The 18,496-nt window shown below is 37.4% G+C and overlaps 1 protein-coding gene across 7 annotated transcripts in view; it reads right to left on the bottom strand.

The window, feature by feature from the left end:
* The window catches only part of AP3S1 (adaptor related protein complex 3 subunit sigma 1), a 75,593-nt gene that overhangs the window by 42,493 nt on the left and 14,604 nt on the right, over positions 1–18,496 (bottom strand). For all 7 annotated transcript variants that reach the window (XR_003512874.1, XM_027552639.1, XM_027552634.1 and 4 more), the window contains exon 2: positions 2,173–2,264. Coding sequence is in view for 6 of the 7 variants with exons in the window: in XM_027552639.1 (XP_027408440.1) it covers positions 2,173–2,264 (92 nt within the window). In the remaining variant the exon portion in view is untranslated. The remainder of the gene's footprint in view (positions 1–2,172; positions 2,265–18,496) is intronic.

Here is an 18,496-nt window from a genome sequence, read left to right as displayed (position 1 = left end):
AAGAATGCAAACGCCTACTATCTAGACAAGGCACGCAATGTAAAGGCTCCCTGCGTGTGTACGTGCACTGCCCTTGCATGTGACCCTTGGAAAGGACAAAGAGCACAAACAGCAGGCCCCTCCTGGCTCTGCAGGGTAGCCATTCACCTTACGTTTCTGCCTGGCTCTGCTGTAAAAGAAGACCGAGTATTTAAAAAGTATACGTTTTAAAATGGCAATTAAAGTTATTGAAAGAAAATAAAAATATTAATATAAACACATTTTATTATAATTTCATCTTTAAGCTCTATAGTACAATACTGATTCAAATTCTTGTATAGAATGTAACACACAATACAAAAAGCACAGAATTCTAGAAATCCTTAGTCCAAATATCTCATTTAACGTAAGAGGAGAAAACTGAGGTACAAAGAATTTTAGTGACCTAACCAAGAAAACCAGCTTGTTAGTAACAACACTAGGATTAAATCAGATGTGCAGCCCCATTTCTGAGGCAATATTTACTTTCTACTTTTTATAAGGCTGAAAAGAATAATCACAAATTCAAGTCTTACTTTCTGGTTCAAACAGTGCCCTGGTTAGACCAATCAATTTCTTGCACATGTACCGCAGGCAGTACACTGTGCTGGGTGATAAACTTCCTACGAGATTAGAAGATCAAGAGACTGAATAAAGGGAAATGATGGTACTGGCAAACCCAAGTCAACTACAGAAGTTTAAGCAAGATAAGTGAAGTTCAATTAAAATACAAAAACAGAAAGCAGGCACATCTATTGAAATTGGAGGCCTCAAGTTAACAGCAAAAAATCATATGTGTGTATTTGCAAATTTAAGTGCAACATGATATAACCTTTTAAGAAATGCAAGTAAACTTTCTACATGATAAAAAGTAATTTATGGTCAGGTATGAATGAATTCTCTATTATGAAAACTATTCTTTATAATATACATCATCTACCTTAACAATACAGAAAAGTGTAGGTTTCTCTGACTAATTTCTAATTATTCACAGTGAAGTTCAGTTAAAGTTGAGTTTTTTTGAATTGTCAGTGAGGAAATATCCTGGTAAGAAATTAAACATATAAGCATGGAAGGGAACATCTATGAAACCATTTGAGAACAAACTGTTTTCATGAAACCCATTAATTTAAATTTATAACAGTTGGCAAACTAATTATATGCAATTTTATTTATTCATTTTAAAAATAGAAAAGTCTGTTATCTGAATTTGAACTTATTTTATCTAGACACATACATATATAATATATGAAAAGCAGACTTCAGAATTGTTCATAATATAAAATAAAATATACTATCTAAATTTTTATGAAAGCAAGTTCATTCACCCTAAGGAGTACTCTGTAGTCATTAAAAAGAATGAGATTGCTCTAGATGGGTTTATATGCAAAGCTTTTCAAAATATAAGTGCAACATGATAAGCAAAATACATGTGTGATCCCATAAGTAAAACTTTTTAATGTTATACTTGTATGTGCTGTGTTTAGTCGCTGAGTAGTGTCCAACCCTTTGTGACCCCATGGAGTGTAGCCCGCCAGGCTCCTCTGTCCATGGGGTTTCTCCAGGCAAGAATACTGGAGTGGGTTGCCATGCCCTCCCTCCAGGGGATCTTCCCAGCCCAGAGACTGAACCCAGGTCACTCACATTGCAGGTGGATTCTTTACCATCTGAGCCACCAGGGAAGCCCAAGAATACTGGAGTGGGTAGCCTATCCCTTCTCCAGGGGATCTTCCCGACCCAGGAATTCAACTGGGGTCTCCTGCATTGCAGGCAGATTCTTTACCAGCTGAACTACCAGGGAAGCCTTACATTTTTATATGTTAGTGCAAAACTAATTTTCTAGAAGGATACACAAGAAACCAGGAAGAAGGACTAAAGTTGGAGGAGGAAGACTTGGTTTATGTTTTATATTTCTGTTTGAATTTCTGCCATATGAACATATTACCTTTATATAAAATGCCTTTATAAAAATTTTAAAAGAAAATGATTAAGTATCTTAAAATTATTTAAGTTAGATTTATAGCTAATATAAGAGGCAATTAATTCCCCTGATCCAATTAATCAAATTAGGAAATTTTACAATAAAACAATTAAACAGTGATACTCTACTCATACAGTCAAAGATTAGAAATGTCCATGAAATGCTTTACTTACAATCCTCCTTCTAGGAAATTACAAACATTTTCATCTCTCTTAGATACCAAATGGAATGTCTCCCTGATGATTTGCTGTTGTGTATCTTCACTCTGAGAAAGAATAATTCATATATGTTAGAGTCCAATTTATAGGTTTAACAGTTTTATAAGAATTTGAAAATAAAAGACAGTAATCTGTCTGGGAAATTCATTTAAAAGTATAGTCCTTGGAGAACTAACCTATTATATCTTAATAGAAACAAAACCCAACATTTCAAAATTAAAAAAAAAAAAAGCAAAAACATAACAAAAAAGCAGCACTTAATATTTTCCAGTAAAACAAAACTTATTTCTCAGCTTCAAAAACCAACAAGAAAAATATAAGACACATGAATTATAGACACTGGTAACAGGGATACTAGATATCAACTAGTCAAAGTACATTGTACAAGTGGGTAAACTGAAACAAAGAGATAGTGTTATAAACAATTCATGGAGCTAATCTATATTTTAATAGAAGAGAGAACAGAAGTTTGGTGCTCTCAATTAAGTAAGTTTCAGTGCAAACTGAGGTAAGAGTTTATCTAGCTTACTTATCTTTATGTAAGCACAGCTTAAAACCAAGAATTGACTCAACAAATATTTACTAAATTCACCAAGCAATTCATATCCCAGTTAAAAAAGAATCAACTTCTCGAACACTTCAATATAAAACTGGGCAAAATCATGAACAAGAAATTTCCCAGGAAAGAATACATGATGGTCCATAAACAAATGAAACGATGCTGCTGCTGCTGCTGAGTCGCTCAGCCGTGTCCGACTCTAGCGACCCCATGGACTGCAGCCCAGCAGGCTCCTCCGTCCCCGGGATTTTCTAGGCAAAAGTACTGGAGTGGGGTGCCATTGCCTTCTCCGGAAAAGATGCTAAACCTCATTAGTTATGAAGTGAAATACAAATTAAAGCAACAGTGAAATAACTCGACATGTACCGTATGAGCAAAAATATAAAAGTATGACAATATCAAATGTTGAAAAAGATACGGAGCCAAAGAAATTCTCGTGCTACCAGGGGAAAGGTTAATGGTATAACCACTCGGGCAAGAAGTTTTACAATTCAGCACTCTACTCTTAGGCACAATGCTAACCCATATGAAACCATTGTTTCTGAAAGTCAAAAACAGTAGAATATTGACAACTACATATACATAATAAATTCTTAACCTGTATACCAAGAAACACATAGAAGAATGTTCATAAAGGCACCATACCACAATGACAACAAAAAAAGCTGAAAACAACCCAAATGTTCACCAATCACGTAAGTTACAGTATGCTTATATAATGGAATCCTATAAGTAGTAAAAATTAAGCAAATTATACCCACCAATATGAATGATTCTCAAAAAATTAATGTGGAAAAATGGAGTTACCAGAGCTCATGTTGCTATTTTTAAAAAATACCACAAACAGATGACTTAACTAACAGAAAGAAATGTATTTTCTCACAATTCTGGGGGCTAGAGGTTCAAGACTGAGGTGCCAGGATAGCTGGTTTCTGGTGAGTGGCATCTTTTTGGCTTGAAGACAACCACCTGCTGTTGCATTCTTACATATCCTTATGGGGAGAAACGGCAAGAATAGGCTCTCTGGTATCTCTTCTGGTAAGGGCACTAATCACATCATGAGGGCCCCGTGGTCATCATCTCATCTAAACCTAATTAAGTTCCAGAGTCCTAACCCCAAATCAAATTGAGGGTTTTCACTTCAACAAGTACATGTAGGGGGTACACAATTCAGTCTACAGTAGGGGAGAAAAGCAAGTACCAGAATAATATGTAATCACTCCATTAGTATAAAATTCAAAAACATGAAAAACTAAACATTATGTCTGACAAAAATTTGGGGCTGATAAAAATAAAACTATAAAGAAAATCATGGAAATGATGAACAGATTTCAAAGGCCTATTTTCATAGGAAGAAACACAACTGTCATTCATAGATGAAAAGATTTTCCACATAGAAAATCTAACATAATTTACACAGAAGTGATACAATTAATAAACAGTTATAATAAGAACACAAAGACATTACATAAAAATCCTACTGCCATTCTAAACTTCTGCAAGAATGAGTTGCAAAATGTAATTTTAAAAAGAACCATCAAAAACCATGCATCGCCTAAGAGTAAAGGAAACAAAATAATTGCAAGAAAAAATGTAAAACTTTACTGGAAAAAGTTAAAGAAGATCTAAGTAAATGAAAATATGTATAATGTTTACAGAGTGAATGATCCAATATTATACAAATGCTCAAACTCCCCAAAATGCTCCAAAGACTTAAGGTAATTCTAATCAAAATTTCAACATGGGTGTGGGAGATAAACTTGAAAACCTGATTACAACTCAAAATATGATTTATATATGAGAACAGAGGGCTAGAATAACCAGACACTCAAGTAGAATATAAGAGGACCTGCTGGCCAGGTGAGAATTATTATAAAGCCACAGTATTTAAGATAACATATTGGTGCAGAAATAGGGAAAATGACTGATGAAGCCAGAAGCACACCCACACATAAGTACAATAATTTAATTTTAAACATAGTATGCACTACAGATTGGCAGGGATGGAAGGGCATTTTCATAAATGGTCCCAGGATGAAAATTTTTGTTTTTTTTCCAATACAGTGAACTTCTAGGTCTCATATTATACTCAAAAATCAGTCCCAGATTGATTAAAAATAAATGTCAGTGCAACCTAAAAGTCCATCAACAGAGGATTGGATAAAGAAGATGTGGTACATATATACAATGGAATATTACTCAGCCATTAAAAAGAATGAAATACCCTTTGGACCTACAGAGTGTGATACTGAGTGAAGTAAGACAGAGGGCAAAATTATTATATGACATCCCTTATATGTGGAATCTATAAAGAAATGATACCAATGAACTTACTTACAAAACAGAAAGAGACTTACAAACTAAGAAAATGAAATTAAGGTTGAAGGGAAGGAAGGAAGGGAGAAAGGGATAGTTAGGGAGTTTGGGAAGGTCATGTACACACTGCTATATTTAAAATGGATACCAACAAGCACCTATTGTATAGCACATGGAACTCTGCTCAATGTTATATGTCAGCAGAGATGGGAAGGGGTTTCGAAGGAATAGACACATGTACATGTATGGCCGAGTCCCTTCGCTGTTCACCTGAAACTACCACAACACTGTTAACTGGCTATACCCCAATACAAAATAAAAAGTATAAAGTTAAAAAAAATGTCAGTGATGAAGCTACAAAAATCTAAAAATACAGAATACCTTTATAACATCGTAATACTGTTGGACTTTTAAACAAGACACAAACGATAACTATAAAGGAAAAGATAACTATAAAGGAAAAGGTTTGCAAATTTGATCACATCAAAAGTAGGCACTTTTAACGCTGAAGTGACATCACAAAAAGAATTAAGAGAGCTACAAACATGACAAACATTTCTACAATACATAAAACTGACAGAAGGAATAGTACCTAGCACACAAAAAATACGTAAATGCCAACAAGAAAAAGATAAAAATTCCAACAGAAAAATAACTTACAAAAATAAGACTTGGAATACAGTAAACTAATAAGTTTCTCTATAGCAACGAAAACCATCAACAAAATAGGTAACCCGCTGAATGGAAGAAAATGTCTGCAAGCCATATATCTGATCAGAGGTTAATACTCAAAAGATATAAAGACTCCATACAACTGAATAGCAAAAAAAAAAAAAAAATTCCAAAGAATCCTAATTTTAAACCTTAGGACAGAAAATCTAAATAGACTTTTCCAAAGAAGACATACAGATGGCCACATGGTACATGAAAAGATGTTCAATATCAGTAATCATCAGGGAAATACAAACTAAAACCACAATGAAGTATCACTTGACACCTGTCAGAATGACTATAATAAAGATGCTCAAGTGTTGGCGGGCAGGTGGAGAGAAGGGAACCATGGTGCACAGTTGATGGGAATGTAAATTGGTGCAGCTGCTATGAAAACCAGTATGGAGGTTCCTCAAAAAAGTAAAAACAGAACTACCACATGATCCAGCAATTTCACTTCCAAGTTTTTATCTGAAGAAAATGAAAATACTAACTTGAAAAGATAAAGGCATTCTCATGTTCATCTGAGCATTATACACAATAGCCAATATATGGAAACAACCTAAGTGTCCATGCGTAAAGAAAACAAACGTGGTGCATATAAAGGCATACCCTGGAAATATCGAAGGTTTGCTTCCAGACCACAGTACAGCAATAAAAGGAGTAACACAAAATTTTTGGTTACCCAGTTCATAAAAAAGTTATGTTCATTCTATAATGTGGGCTACTAAGTATTCAACAGGATTATGTATATATAAAAAAAGTACATACCTTAAAGAATACTTTATTGCTTAAAAAAAATGTTAACCATCATCTGAGCTTTCCCTGAATCATAATCTTTTCACTGGTGGAAGGTCTTGCCTCAGTGGCTGCTGACTGATCAGGGTGGTGGTTGCTGAAGGTTTGGGTGACTATGGCAATTTCTTTTTTTTTTTTGGGGGGGGGGAGTGCCAGCCATGATCATAATTGTCCTAGATCCCTCAGGCTGCTACAACAAATTACCATAGACTGCATGGCTGCAACAACAAACACTTATTCCTCACAGTTCTAGGAGCTGAGAAGTCCACGATCAAGGTGCTAGCAGATCTGGTATTTGGTGAGGGCTTCCCTCTTGACTTGGAGAGGCTGTGGTCTTGTTGCATCTTCACATGGAGGGGATCAGAGCTTTTGTGTCTCCTCTTATAAGGACACTAATACTTTTCATAAGGCTTCCACCCTCCTGACATAATTACCTAAGGCCCCATGTCCTAATACATAATCCTCATTGTGGATTAGAATTTCAATGTATGAATTTCGGGAAGATACAAGCATTCAGTCCATAACAATAGTAAATAGCTTGGTTTATCACTTCAGCCTGTTTTCTCCAGGCACCTAGAACCTGCTCTCTATGGGTGGTCACTAGGGATGTGGGAGGGGCTGCTGCTTCTCTGGGCAGCCCGGGTCCTGTGGCCTGACCTGTGTTTATGGAGACCCTGACTCCACTGACATGGGATTGCCTGTGCATCTTTTAAAATTATCTTTTATCAAAGTATAGTTGAATTACAATGCTAATAATTACTGCTGTATAGCAAAGTGATTCGGTTATACATATACATATATGTGTGTATATATATATATATATATACACATCCATTTTCATACTCTTTTCCATTATGATTTATCATAGGATACTGAATGTAGCTGCCATGCTATACAATAGGACTTTGTTTTTTATTCATTCTATATACACCAGCTTGTATCTGCTAATCCCAAATTCCCACTCCTACCCTCTCCCCTAACTCCCACCCCTGGCCAACCTTGGCAACCACCAGTCTATTCGTATGTATGATTCTTTTTTTTTTTTTTTATTCAATTTTAATTAAAAAAAAAATTATACATGTGTTCCCCATCCTGAACCCTCCTCCCTCCTCCCTCCCCATACCATCCCTCTGGGTCGTCCCAGTGCACCAGCCCCAAGCATCCAGCATCGTGCATTGAACCTCATATGAACCTCTCATTTCATACATGACATTTCACATGTTTCAATGCCATTCTCCCAAATGGCAATTTCTTAATATAAAACATATTAAATAATTAAATAATAAATAATTAAATAATAAAAAATAATATAAAACAACAGTGCAGTTTGCCACATTGATGGACTCTTCCTTTCATAAAGGAGCAATCATGCAGTGCTGCTTGACAGTATTTTACCCACAGGAAAATTTCTTTCAAAACTGGAGTCAGTCCTCTCAAAGCCTACAACTGCTTTATCAACTAAATTTATGAATTATTCTAAGTCCTTTGTTGTCCTAACAACACTCTTTACAGCATCCCCACCAGGAGTAGATTCTCTCTCAAAATATCTCAAAAAATATCTCATTTCTTTGCTCATCATTATGAAGCAACTCCTCATCTGTTCAAGTTTTATCATATTGTTGTTGTTCAGTCGCTCAGTCATGTCCAACTCTTTGCAACCCCATGGACTGCAGCACACCAGGCTTCCCTGTCCTTCACATCTCCCAGAGCCTGCTCAAACTCATGTCCATTGAGTCAGTGATGCCACCCAACCATCCAGTCCTCTGTTATGCCCTTCTCCTCCTGTCTTCAATCTTTCCCAGCATCAGGGTCTTTTCCAATGAGTCGGCTCTTGTATTGGAGTTTCGGCTTCAGCATCAGTTCTTCCAATGAATATTCTGGATTGATTTAATTTAGGATTGATCTCCCTGCAGTCCAAGGGACTCTCAAGAGTCTTCTCCAACACCACAATTTGAAAGCATCAATTCTTCGGTGGTCAGCCTTCTTTACATCCAACTCTCACATCCATAAATGACTACTGTAAAAACCATAGCTTTGACTACACAGATCTTTGTCAGCAAAGCAATGTCTCTGCTTTTAACACTGTCTAGGTTTGTCACAGCTTTTCTTCAAAGGGGCAAGCATCTTTTAAATTACATGGCTGCAGTCACTGTCCCCAGTGATTTTAGAGCCCAAGAAAATAAAGTCTGTCATTGTTTCCCCATCTATTAGCCATGAAGTGATGGGACTAGATGTCATGATCTTCATTTTTTGAATGTTGAGTTAAAACAAAATGAAAAGCCAGCACTTTCACTCTCCTCTTTCACCTTCATCAAGAAGTAAAAATATTTCCTCTTTGCTTTCTGCCATAAGGGTGGTATCATCTGCCTATCTGGCATTGTTGATATTTCTCCTAGAAATCTTGATTCCAGTTTGTGCTTCAACCAGCACAGCATTTTGCATGTATACTCTGCATATGAGGTATATAAGCAGGGTGACAATATGCAGCCTTGATGTACTCCTTTCCCAATTTGGAAACAGTCTGTTGTTCCATGTCCAGTTCTAACTGTTGCTTCTTGAACTGCATATAGATTTCTTAAGAGGCAGGTCAGGTGGTCTGGTACTACCATCTCTTTCAGAATTTTCCAATTTGTTGTGATCCACACAGTCAAAGGCAATCAATGAAGCAGAAGTAGATGTTTTTCTGGAATTCTCTTGCTTTTTCTATGATCCAGCGGATGTTGGCAATTTGATCTCTGGTTCCTCTGCCTTTTCTAAATCCAGCTTGTACATCTGGAAGTTCTTGGTTCCAGTACTGTTGAAGCCTAGCTTGGAGGATTTTTGAGCATTACTTTGCTAGTGTGTGAAATGAGTGCAATTGTGTGGTAGTTTGAACATTCTTTGACATTGGAATGAAAACTGACCTTTTCCAGTCTTGTGTCCACTGTTGAGTTTTTCCAATTTGCTGGGATACTGAGTGTAGCACTTTAACAGCATCATCTTTTATAAGAATCTGAAACAGCTCAGCTGGAATTCCATCACCTCCAGTAGCTTTGTTTGTAGTGATGCTTCCTAAGGCCCTCTCGGCTTCACATTCCAGGATGTCAGGCTCTAGGTAAGTGATCACACCATCATGATAATCCAGGTCATCAAGATCTTTTTTGTATAGTTCTGTGTAATCTTGCCACCTCTTCTTAATCTCTTCTGCTTCTGTTAAGTCCATACTATTTCTGTCCTTTATTGTTTCCCTCTTTGCATGAAATGTTCCGTTGGTATCTCTAATTTTCTTGAAGAGATCTCTAGTCTTTCCCATTCTATTGTTTTCCCCTATTTCTTTGCACTGTTCGCTTAGGAAGACTTTCTTATCTCTCTTGCTATTCTTTGGAACTCTGCATTCACATCCTCAGGCTCTGCTCCTAATTCTAGTTCTCTTGCTATATCTCACACACATCTGCAATTACTTCCTTCACTGGAGTCTTGAATCCCTCCCCTGCAAGTCATTCACAAAGGTTGGAATCAACTTCTTCTAACTCCTGTGAATGTTGATATTATCACCTCTTCTCCTGAATCATAAATGCTCTTAATAGCATTTAGAATGGTGAACCCTTCCCGAAAGGTTTCCAACTGACTGCCCACATCCATCAGAGGAATCACTGTCTGTGGCTGCTATAGCCTTACAAAATATATTTTTTAAAGTAGAAGACTTGAAAGTCAAAATGAGTTCTTGATCTGTGGCCTGTATACTGTATTAGCAAGCATGAAAATGACATGAATCTCGTACATCTTCACCACAGCTCTTGGGTGACCACCTGCATTGTCAATGAGCAATAATATTTTGAAAGAAATTTTTAATTTTTTTTTATGAGCAGGAGGTCTTAACAGTGCACTTAAAATAAATTCAGTAAACCATGTTGTAAACAGATGTGCTGTCATCTGGCTTTGTTGTTCCATTTATAAAGCACAAGCAGAGTAGCACAACTTTAGCATAACATTAGCATAATTCTTCAGGGCCCTGGGATTTGGGGAACGGTAAATGAGCGATCCCCCAAATCCCAGGGCCGATGGCTTCAAATGAAAGTCACCAGCTGCACTAGCCCTTAACAAGAGTCAGCCTAGTCTTTGAATCACTGATGCCAGGCCCTTCCTAGATGGCATCTTCTTCCAATAGAAGGATGTTCTGTCTACACGGAAAGTCTGTTGTTTAGTACAGTCACCTTCGTTCATCATCTTGATTATTCTGAATAACTCAATGTAGTTTCTATATCGGCACTTGCTGTTTCACCTTGCTCTTTCATGTTACTAAGCTTTCTTTCCTTAAACATCATGAATGAACCTCTGCCAGTTTCAAACTTCTCTTCTGCAGCATCCTCACCTCTGTCAGCCTTTACAGAGCTGAAGAATTAGTCATGCTCTGGATTAGGCTTTGGCTTAAAGGAATGTTGTGGCTGGTTTGCCCTTCTATCCAGACCACTGAAACTTCTCCACATCAGCAGTAAAGCTACTTCACTTTCCTATCATTCGTGTGCTCACTGCAATAGTACTGTTAATTTCCTTCAAGAATGTTTCCTTTGCGCTCACAGCTTGGCTATCTGTTTGGTGCAAAAGGCCAAGCTTTTAGCCTACCTTAGCTTTCAACATGCCCTCCTCACTAAGCCTAACCACATCTTGCTTTTGATTTAAAGTGAGAGATGTGGGACTCCTCCTTTCATTTGAACAATTTATAGACTATGATCAGGTCATTCACTGCTGTAATTTCAAAGCTGTTGTATCTCAGGAAACAGGGAGGCCTAGAAGTGGGGGAGAGAAGGGGACTGGCTGGTCAGTGGGGCAATTAGAACACACACATTTGGTTTGCTCTCATATATGTGGGTGGTTTGTGGCATCCCCAAAATTTACAACAGTGACATCAATGATCACTCACAGACCATTATAACAAAGAAAATAATAATGAAGATATTTGAATTTTACAAGAATTACCAAAATGTGACACAGAGACACAAGTGAGCAAATGCTGTTAGAAAAACTGGAGCAGTCTTGCTTGAGGTAGGGTTGCCACAAACCTTCAATCTGTAAAAAATGCAAAATCTGGGTTAAAGTGTGATAAAACAAAGGGCAATAAAATGAGGTGTGCCTGTAAATCTGTATTATTTTTAAGTCACTAAGTTTGTGGTCATTTCTTAGGGCAGCAATAAAAGTAAATACCTGGCCATACTGAAAACAGGGGCAAAAAAGAAAATGTCAATAAGCCAGATGCTGAAATCCCTAGTTCTTTACTTTGATCAGCTCCCAGAATTCTATACCAGAGCTGGCACAACTGAAAGTCAACTATACATATCTCTTCCAAATTCTGCATTCCGTCACACGATGTCACTACATCATGTTGAGAGCATGAAACTGACCATAACGGAGTACTTATACCATGTAGCAAATACTACAACATAGAGCTCTTTCCTCCCAGGTAAGCCAGTTGTTAAAAAAAAAAAAATACTGGCCATATGTATGTCTTCCTTAAATGCAAATCAAAACTTCAAAGAGGTATCATTTCACACTGGTGAGAACGGCTACCATTAAGAAGTCTACAAATAATAAATGCTGGAGAGGGTATGGAGAAAAGGGAATCTTCCTACACTGTTGGTGGGAATGTAAGTTGGTGCAGTCAACTTACAGGAGGTTCCTTAGAAAACGAAAAACAGAATTACCATATGATCCAGTAATCCCACTCCTGGTATATACTCAAACAAAACTATAATTTGAAAAGATACATGCATCCCTATGTTCATCGGTTCAGTTCAGTACAGTCGCTCAGTCGTGTCCTACTCTTTGCGACCCCATGAATTGCAGCACGCCAGGCCTCCCTGTCCATCACCAACTCCCGGAGTTCACTCAAACTCATGTCCATCAAGTCGGTGATGCCATCCAGCCATCTCATCCTCTGCCATCCCCTTCTCCTCCTGCCCCCAACCCCTCCCAGCATCAGGGTCTTTTCCAATGAGTCAACTCTTTGCATGAGGTGGCCAAAGTACTGGAGTTTCAGCTTCAACATCAGTCCTTCCAATGAACACCCAGGACTGATCTCCTTTAGAATGGACTGGTTGGATCTCCTTGCAGTCCAAGGGACTCTCAAGAGTCTTCTCCAACACCACAGTTCAAAAGCATCAATTCTTCAGTGCTCAGCCTTCTTCACAGTCCAACTCTCACATCCATACATGACCACTGGAAAAACCATAGCCTTGACTAGATGGACCTTTGTTGGCAAAGTAATGTCTCTGCTTTTGAATATGCTATCTAGGTTGGTCATAACTTTCCTTCCAAAGAGTAAGTGTCTTTTAATTTCATGGCTGCAGTCACCATCTGCAGTGATTCTGGAACCCCAAAAAATAAAGTCTGACACTGTTTCCACTGTTTCCCCATCTATTTCCCATGAAGTGATGGGACTGGATGCCATGATCTTCGTTTTCTGAATGTTGAGCTTTAAGCCAATTTTTTCACTCTCCACTTTCACTTTCATCAAGAGGCTTTTTAGTTCCTCTTCACTTTCTGCCATAAGGGTGGTATCATCTGCATATCTGAGGTTATTGATATTTCTCCCGGCAATCTTGATTCCAGCTTGTGCTTCTTCCAATCCAGTGTTTCTCATGATGTACTCTGCATATAAGTTAAATAAACAGGGTGACAATATACAGCCTTGACGTACTCCTTTTCCTATTTGGAACCAGTCTGTAGTTCCATGTCCAGTTCTAACTGTTGCATTCTGACCCGCATATAGGTTTCTCAAGAGGCAGGTCAGGTGGTCTGGTATTCCCATCTCTTTCAGAATTTTCCACAGTTTATTGTGATCCACACAGTCAAAGGCTTTGGCATAGTCAATAAAGCAGAAATAGATGTTTTTCTGGAACTCTCTTGCTTTTTCCATGATCCAGCAGATGTTGGAAATTTGATCTCTGGTTCCTCTGCCTTTTCTAAAAGCAGCCTGAACATCAGGAAGTTCACGGTTCCCATATTGCTGAAGCCTGGCTGGGAGAATTTTGAGCATTACTTTACTAGTGTGAGATGAGTGCAATTGTGTGGTAGTTTGAGCATTCTTTGGCATTGCCTTTGGGATTGGAATGAAAACTGACCTTTTCCAGTCCTGTGGCCACTGCTGAGTTTTCCAGATTTGCTGGCATATTGAGTGCAGCACTTTCACAGCATCATCTTTCAGGATTTGAAAGAGCTCAACTGGAATTCCATCACCTCCACTAGCTTTGTTCGTAGTGATACTTTCTAAGGCCCACTTGACTTCACATTCCAGGATGTCTGGCTCTAGGTCAGTGATCACACCGTAGTAATTATCTGGGTCGTGAAGATCTTTTTTGTATAGTTCTTCTGTGTATTCTTGCCATCTCTTCTTAATATCTTCTGCTTCTGTTAGGTCCATACCATTTCTGTCCTTTATCGAGCCCATCTTTGCATGAAATGTTCCCTTGGTATCTCTAATTTTCTTGAAGAGATCTCTAGTCTTTCCCATTCTGTTGTTGATTGCTGAGGCAGGCTTTCTTATCTCTTCTTGCTATTCTTTGGAACTCTGCATTCAGATGCTTATATTTTTCCTTTTCTCCTTTGCTTTTCACTTCTCTTCTTTTCACAGCTATTTGTAAGGCCTCCCCAGACAGCCATTTTGCTTTTTTCTATTTCTTTTCCATGGGGATGGTCTTGATCCCTGTCTCCTGTTAAATGTCACAAACCTCAGTCCATAGTTCATCAGGTACTCTGTCTATCAGATCTAGGGCCTTAAATCTATTTCTCACTTCCACTGTATAATCATAAGGGATTTGATTTAGGTCATACCTGAATGGTCTAGTGGTTTTCCCTACTTTCTTCAATTTAAGTCTGAATTTGGCAATAAGGAGTTCATGATCTGAGCCACAGTCAGCTCCTGGTCTTGTTTTTGTTGACTGTATAGAGCTCCTCCATCTTTGGCTGCAAAGAATATAATCAATCTGATTTCGGTGTTGACCATCTGCTGATGTCCATGTGTAGAGTCTTCTCTTGTGTTGTCGGAAGAGGGTGTTTGTTATGATGGATAAACAACAAACTCCTACTGTATAGCATAGGGAACTATACTCAATATCCTGTGATAAACAATAATGGAAAAGGATATTTTTAAAAAACAATGTATGTGTATTACTGAGTCACTTTGCTGTATAGCAGAAATTGGCACAACACTGTAAATCAACTATATGTCAATAAAATTTTTTTTTATTTTTAAAAATATACCATCCAAACCTCACTTATAAAAATTCCTATACTATCTTCCATGGTAACTAGATGCAGAAGTTCCTTTGACACCATTTCAAGAATGACAAATAAATGCCCACAAAGAAGGTTCTAGCTGATCAGGAACACTAATACTAGACTTAATGGGAGTGAAAAATAAATCTTTATTGTATTAGGCATAAAGACTTGGGGAGATTGCTGTTATAGCAGTTTTATCGTTACACTAGTGAAACTGCCTAGCCTGACCATCTCAAGTAAAGCTCATATAGACAACCTCTATGGATTCAGTAGTCATGTATGGATGTGAGAGCTCAACAATAAAAAAGCAGTGCCAAAGAACCAATGCCTTCAAACTATGGTGTTGGAGAAGACTCTTGAGAGTCCCTTGGACTGCAAGGAGATCCAACCAGTTAATCTTAAAGGAAATCAATCCTGAATGTTCATTGGAAGGACTGATGCTGAAGCTGAAGCTCCAATACTTTGTCTACCTGATGCAAAGAGCTAAGTCATTGGAAAAGACCCTGATGTTGGGAAAGACTGAAGGCAGGAGGAGAAGGGGATGACAGAGGATGAGATGGCTGGCTGTCATCACTGACTCAATGGACATGAGTTTGAGCAAACTCCAGGAGATGGTGAAGGACAGGGAAGCGTGGTGTGCTGCAGTCCTGGGGTCACAAAGAGTCGGACACTGAGTGACTGAACAACAACAACCTGGAGTCAGGGTCTCCAGTTAGCTTTTCGTATCCTACTTTTACAAAGAAGTCGACCAGAGATCAGTGGACATCCGATGAAAGCTCTAAATAAAAGCTAAGGACAAAACTAGGGGTGAAAAGCAACTGAAAGGAAATAAACCAAGTAGACTGAAGAAAAAATTTAAGTATATGTCATTAAAACTAGTGAGGTAAGAAAAATAATCCAACTATGAACAGGAACAGCATAACATTCAGAAATTTTTTAGAAAGAGTTCATGTAAATTAAAAATATGAGGATAAATTTTAAAAATCAGGGGAAAGACTGGAAAATAAAGTGAGAAAACCATTCAAAAAATCGGACCAAAGGGCAGAAAAATAGGTGAGAAAGAATAACAGAAGTAGAACAACAATCTAGAGGAATGCTAAATAAAAAGAGATTCAAAAAAAAGAACTGAGAAATTTTTCAAGGACAGAAAACAAGAATTTCCAGAATTAAAGGGCCCATCAAGAACCCAGCACAGCTAATGAAAACAGATTCATGGCAAGGGTCCGTGAAACTTAAGAAACTGCAGACAAACAGGAGTCTATGTATTTTCTGGAGAGTAAAAAGAGGTCTATACACAAAGAATAGATACTTTTAATTTCATCAGGCTTTTTGATAACAATAGTGGAAACTAAAAGGCAATAGAGCAATGCCATCAAAATTCTGAGGAAAGGTTATTTCCAGCAAGAATTCTATTGCTGGAATCTATTGCTGGTTAATGTAAAGTTACAGTCTCTTCAGACTTGCAAAGTCTCAAAAAATTTTATTAATATCTCCCATGATCTTTCTTTCTCAAGAAGTTACTGGAAGATATGTTCCACCATGGTAAGGTAATAAACCAAAATAACCAAGCAAGAGGAGATCCAACACAGGAACAGGAAAAATGAATATCTACAATAACAAAGATTCTAACATGACTGCCATAAAGCAGGTCCAAAGGATTTCAGGAGAGATTTCCTTTCTTTTTTTTGGTGGGTTCCAGAGTCCCCCTGTGGATAGCTGTTCAACAGCTAGTTGTGATTCTGGTCTCTCACACGAAGAGATGAACGCATGTCCTTCTACTCTGCCATCTTGAATCAATCTCTCCAGGAGAGATTTCTTCAGGAATAAGAAACTGAGAGAAAATGTATAGAACTGAGACAACTGACAAAGACATGAATTAGGGGTAAGTAAACTTTCTTTCAAACAAAAGATTAGATCAAAGGAAAAGGCAACTGTATCTTCAAGGAAAAGGGAATGTCAGGAAACACTAATCGACTTATGGTTCAGATGAGGATGGTGTTCACAAAAGAAACTAATGTAAACACCAAATACTGATCTAACCAAAATTATGAAATAACTATGAAAGGATTGGAAGGATACAGATGTTGAGAGGGAGAGGTCGAAAAAGAGCTAAATAATCATTTTCAATAGCAGAAGTCAACAGATCATGCCTACAAGTGAAAAATGCCCATTGCCTACAGGCAACGAAACAAGCATGTTATTTAGAGACATGTAATAAACACCGAGTTATCAGATAAATGTATGTACCTACAGGAGGGGGGGAATAAGAGCATGTTATTTTTCATAATAAATTCTACAGAACTATATAATAGCTCTTTGTGTGTTTGTGTTCAGTCGCTTAGTCATATCCGACTCTTTATGACTCTTTACGACCCTGCTAGGGTCCTCATTCCATGGGATTTTCCCGGCAAGAATAATGGAATAGGTTGCCATTTCCTCCTCCAAAGGATATTCCTATCTCCTGCACTGCAGGCAGATTCTTTACTGCTGAGCCAGTGGGGAATCCAGTTACATTCTATAACCTATGCTTATGTATACAACTTTGATAAGCAAGCTAAAAATAAAAAAGGGAGGGAAGAGAGTATGGATTCTGCAACCAGACTACCTGGGTTTATTCCTGAATATGGTCTTTATTAACTGTGTAACTTTGAGCAAATTGCTTTACCTGCCTGAGTTTTCCTCTGGTAGCAAGAATAATAATATTTACTCACAGAGTTGTTGTGAGAATTGAATTAATACACATAATGCTCTAAAAAACAACAGCTGGCACATAATAAGCATGGATTAACATTGACTTACTCTAGAATATTCATTTAGAGGCCTTGTCATCATCCATTAAATAGCTCTAGAATTCTAATGATAGTATAAAGGTCGTACAGGAGTTTTAAGAAAAGTTATCTTTTTGCATTACATTATTGTTTATAAACAAATAACAGGTTAAATATGTTAAACTTTAATTACGTTTCACTGTTTTAACAGTAAAAAGAATTTCTCATACAAACTTCAAGACTGCTACTTGGAATCATCTTTCTTAAAATACCAAGCAATACTCAACTGAGAAAATCAATACTAGAAAGAAGCCCTGAAATTTTATTCAAGCAACCAAAGTCTAAGTTAAGATTAAACAAATCAAGTCTCTACAGACAAAAGACAATTTCCCTTTCTTTAAAAATCAACTTAATTTAACAGCTTTCATAAAGAAGCCTGGAGCTTGCTTCAGGCTGATCAGATTTCCTAATGCTACAGTTTCATAACAGAAGTCAAAAGATACACATACATTTCAGTCAGTCACATCTCCTAGATTACATCGGTCTAAAGACAACTAGAATTACATAAAGAAAACAATGCTTATTATTTTTAATACTTCTTAATCCACATTGAAAATTAAATTTTAAAAATCCAGTAGCCCACTAATAAAACCTTACCTTTTTCTATGTTCCTTCCTTGATTCTAAACATATATCCCAAACAAAAGGCGACTTTAAAACCCAAACTTTTCCCTAATCAGACAGTAAATGTATCATTATCCACTTCCCTGCCTCCCACAAATAATTTTTTTCTTAAAGTGCATTCATTTACTCCACTGAATGTCAGAATATCAACAATTACCAACACAAAAAGAAAGTTTCTTTTCCAAAAGAGC

The sequence above is a fragment of the Bos indicus x Bos taurus genome, chromosome 10, assembly GCF_003369695.1.
Source record: "Bos indicus x Bos taurus breed Angus x Brahman F1 hybrid chromosome 10, Bos_hybrid_MaternalHap_v2.0, whole genome shotgun sequence".
Taxonomy (NCBI): Eukaryota; Metazoa; Chordata; class Mammalia; order Artiodactyla; family Bovidae; genus Bos; species Bos indicus x Bos taurus.
The sequence above is the reverse complement of the archived record's forward strand: the minus strand, read 5'-3'. Positions and strand labels throughout refer to the sequence as shown.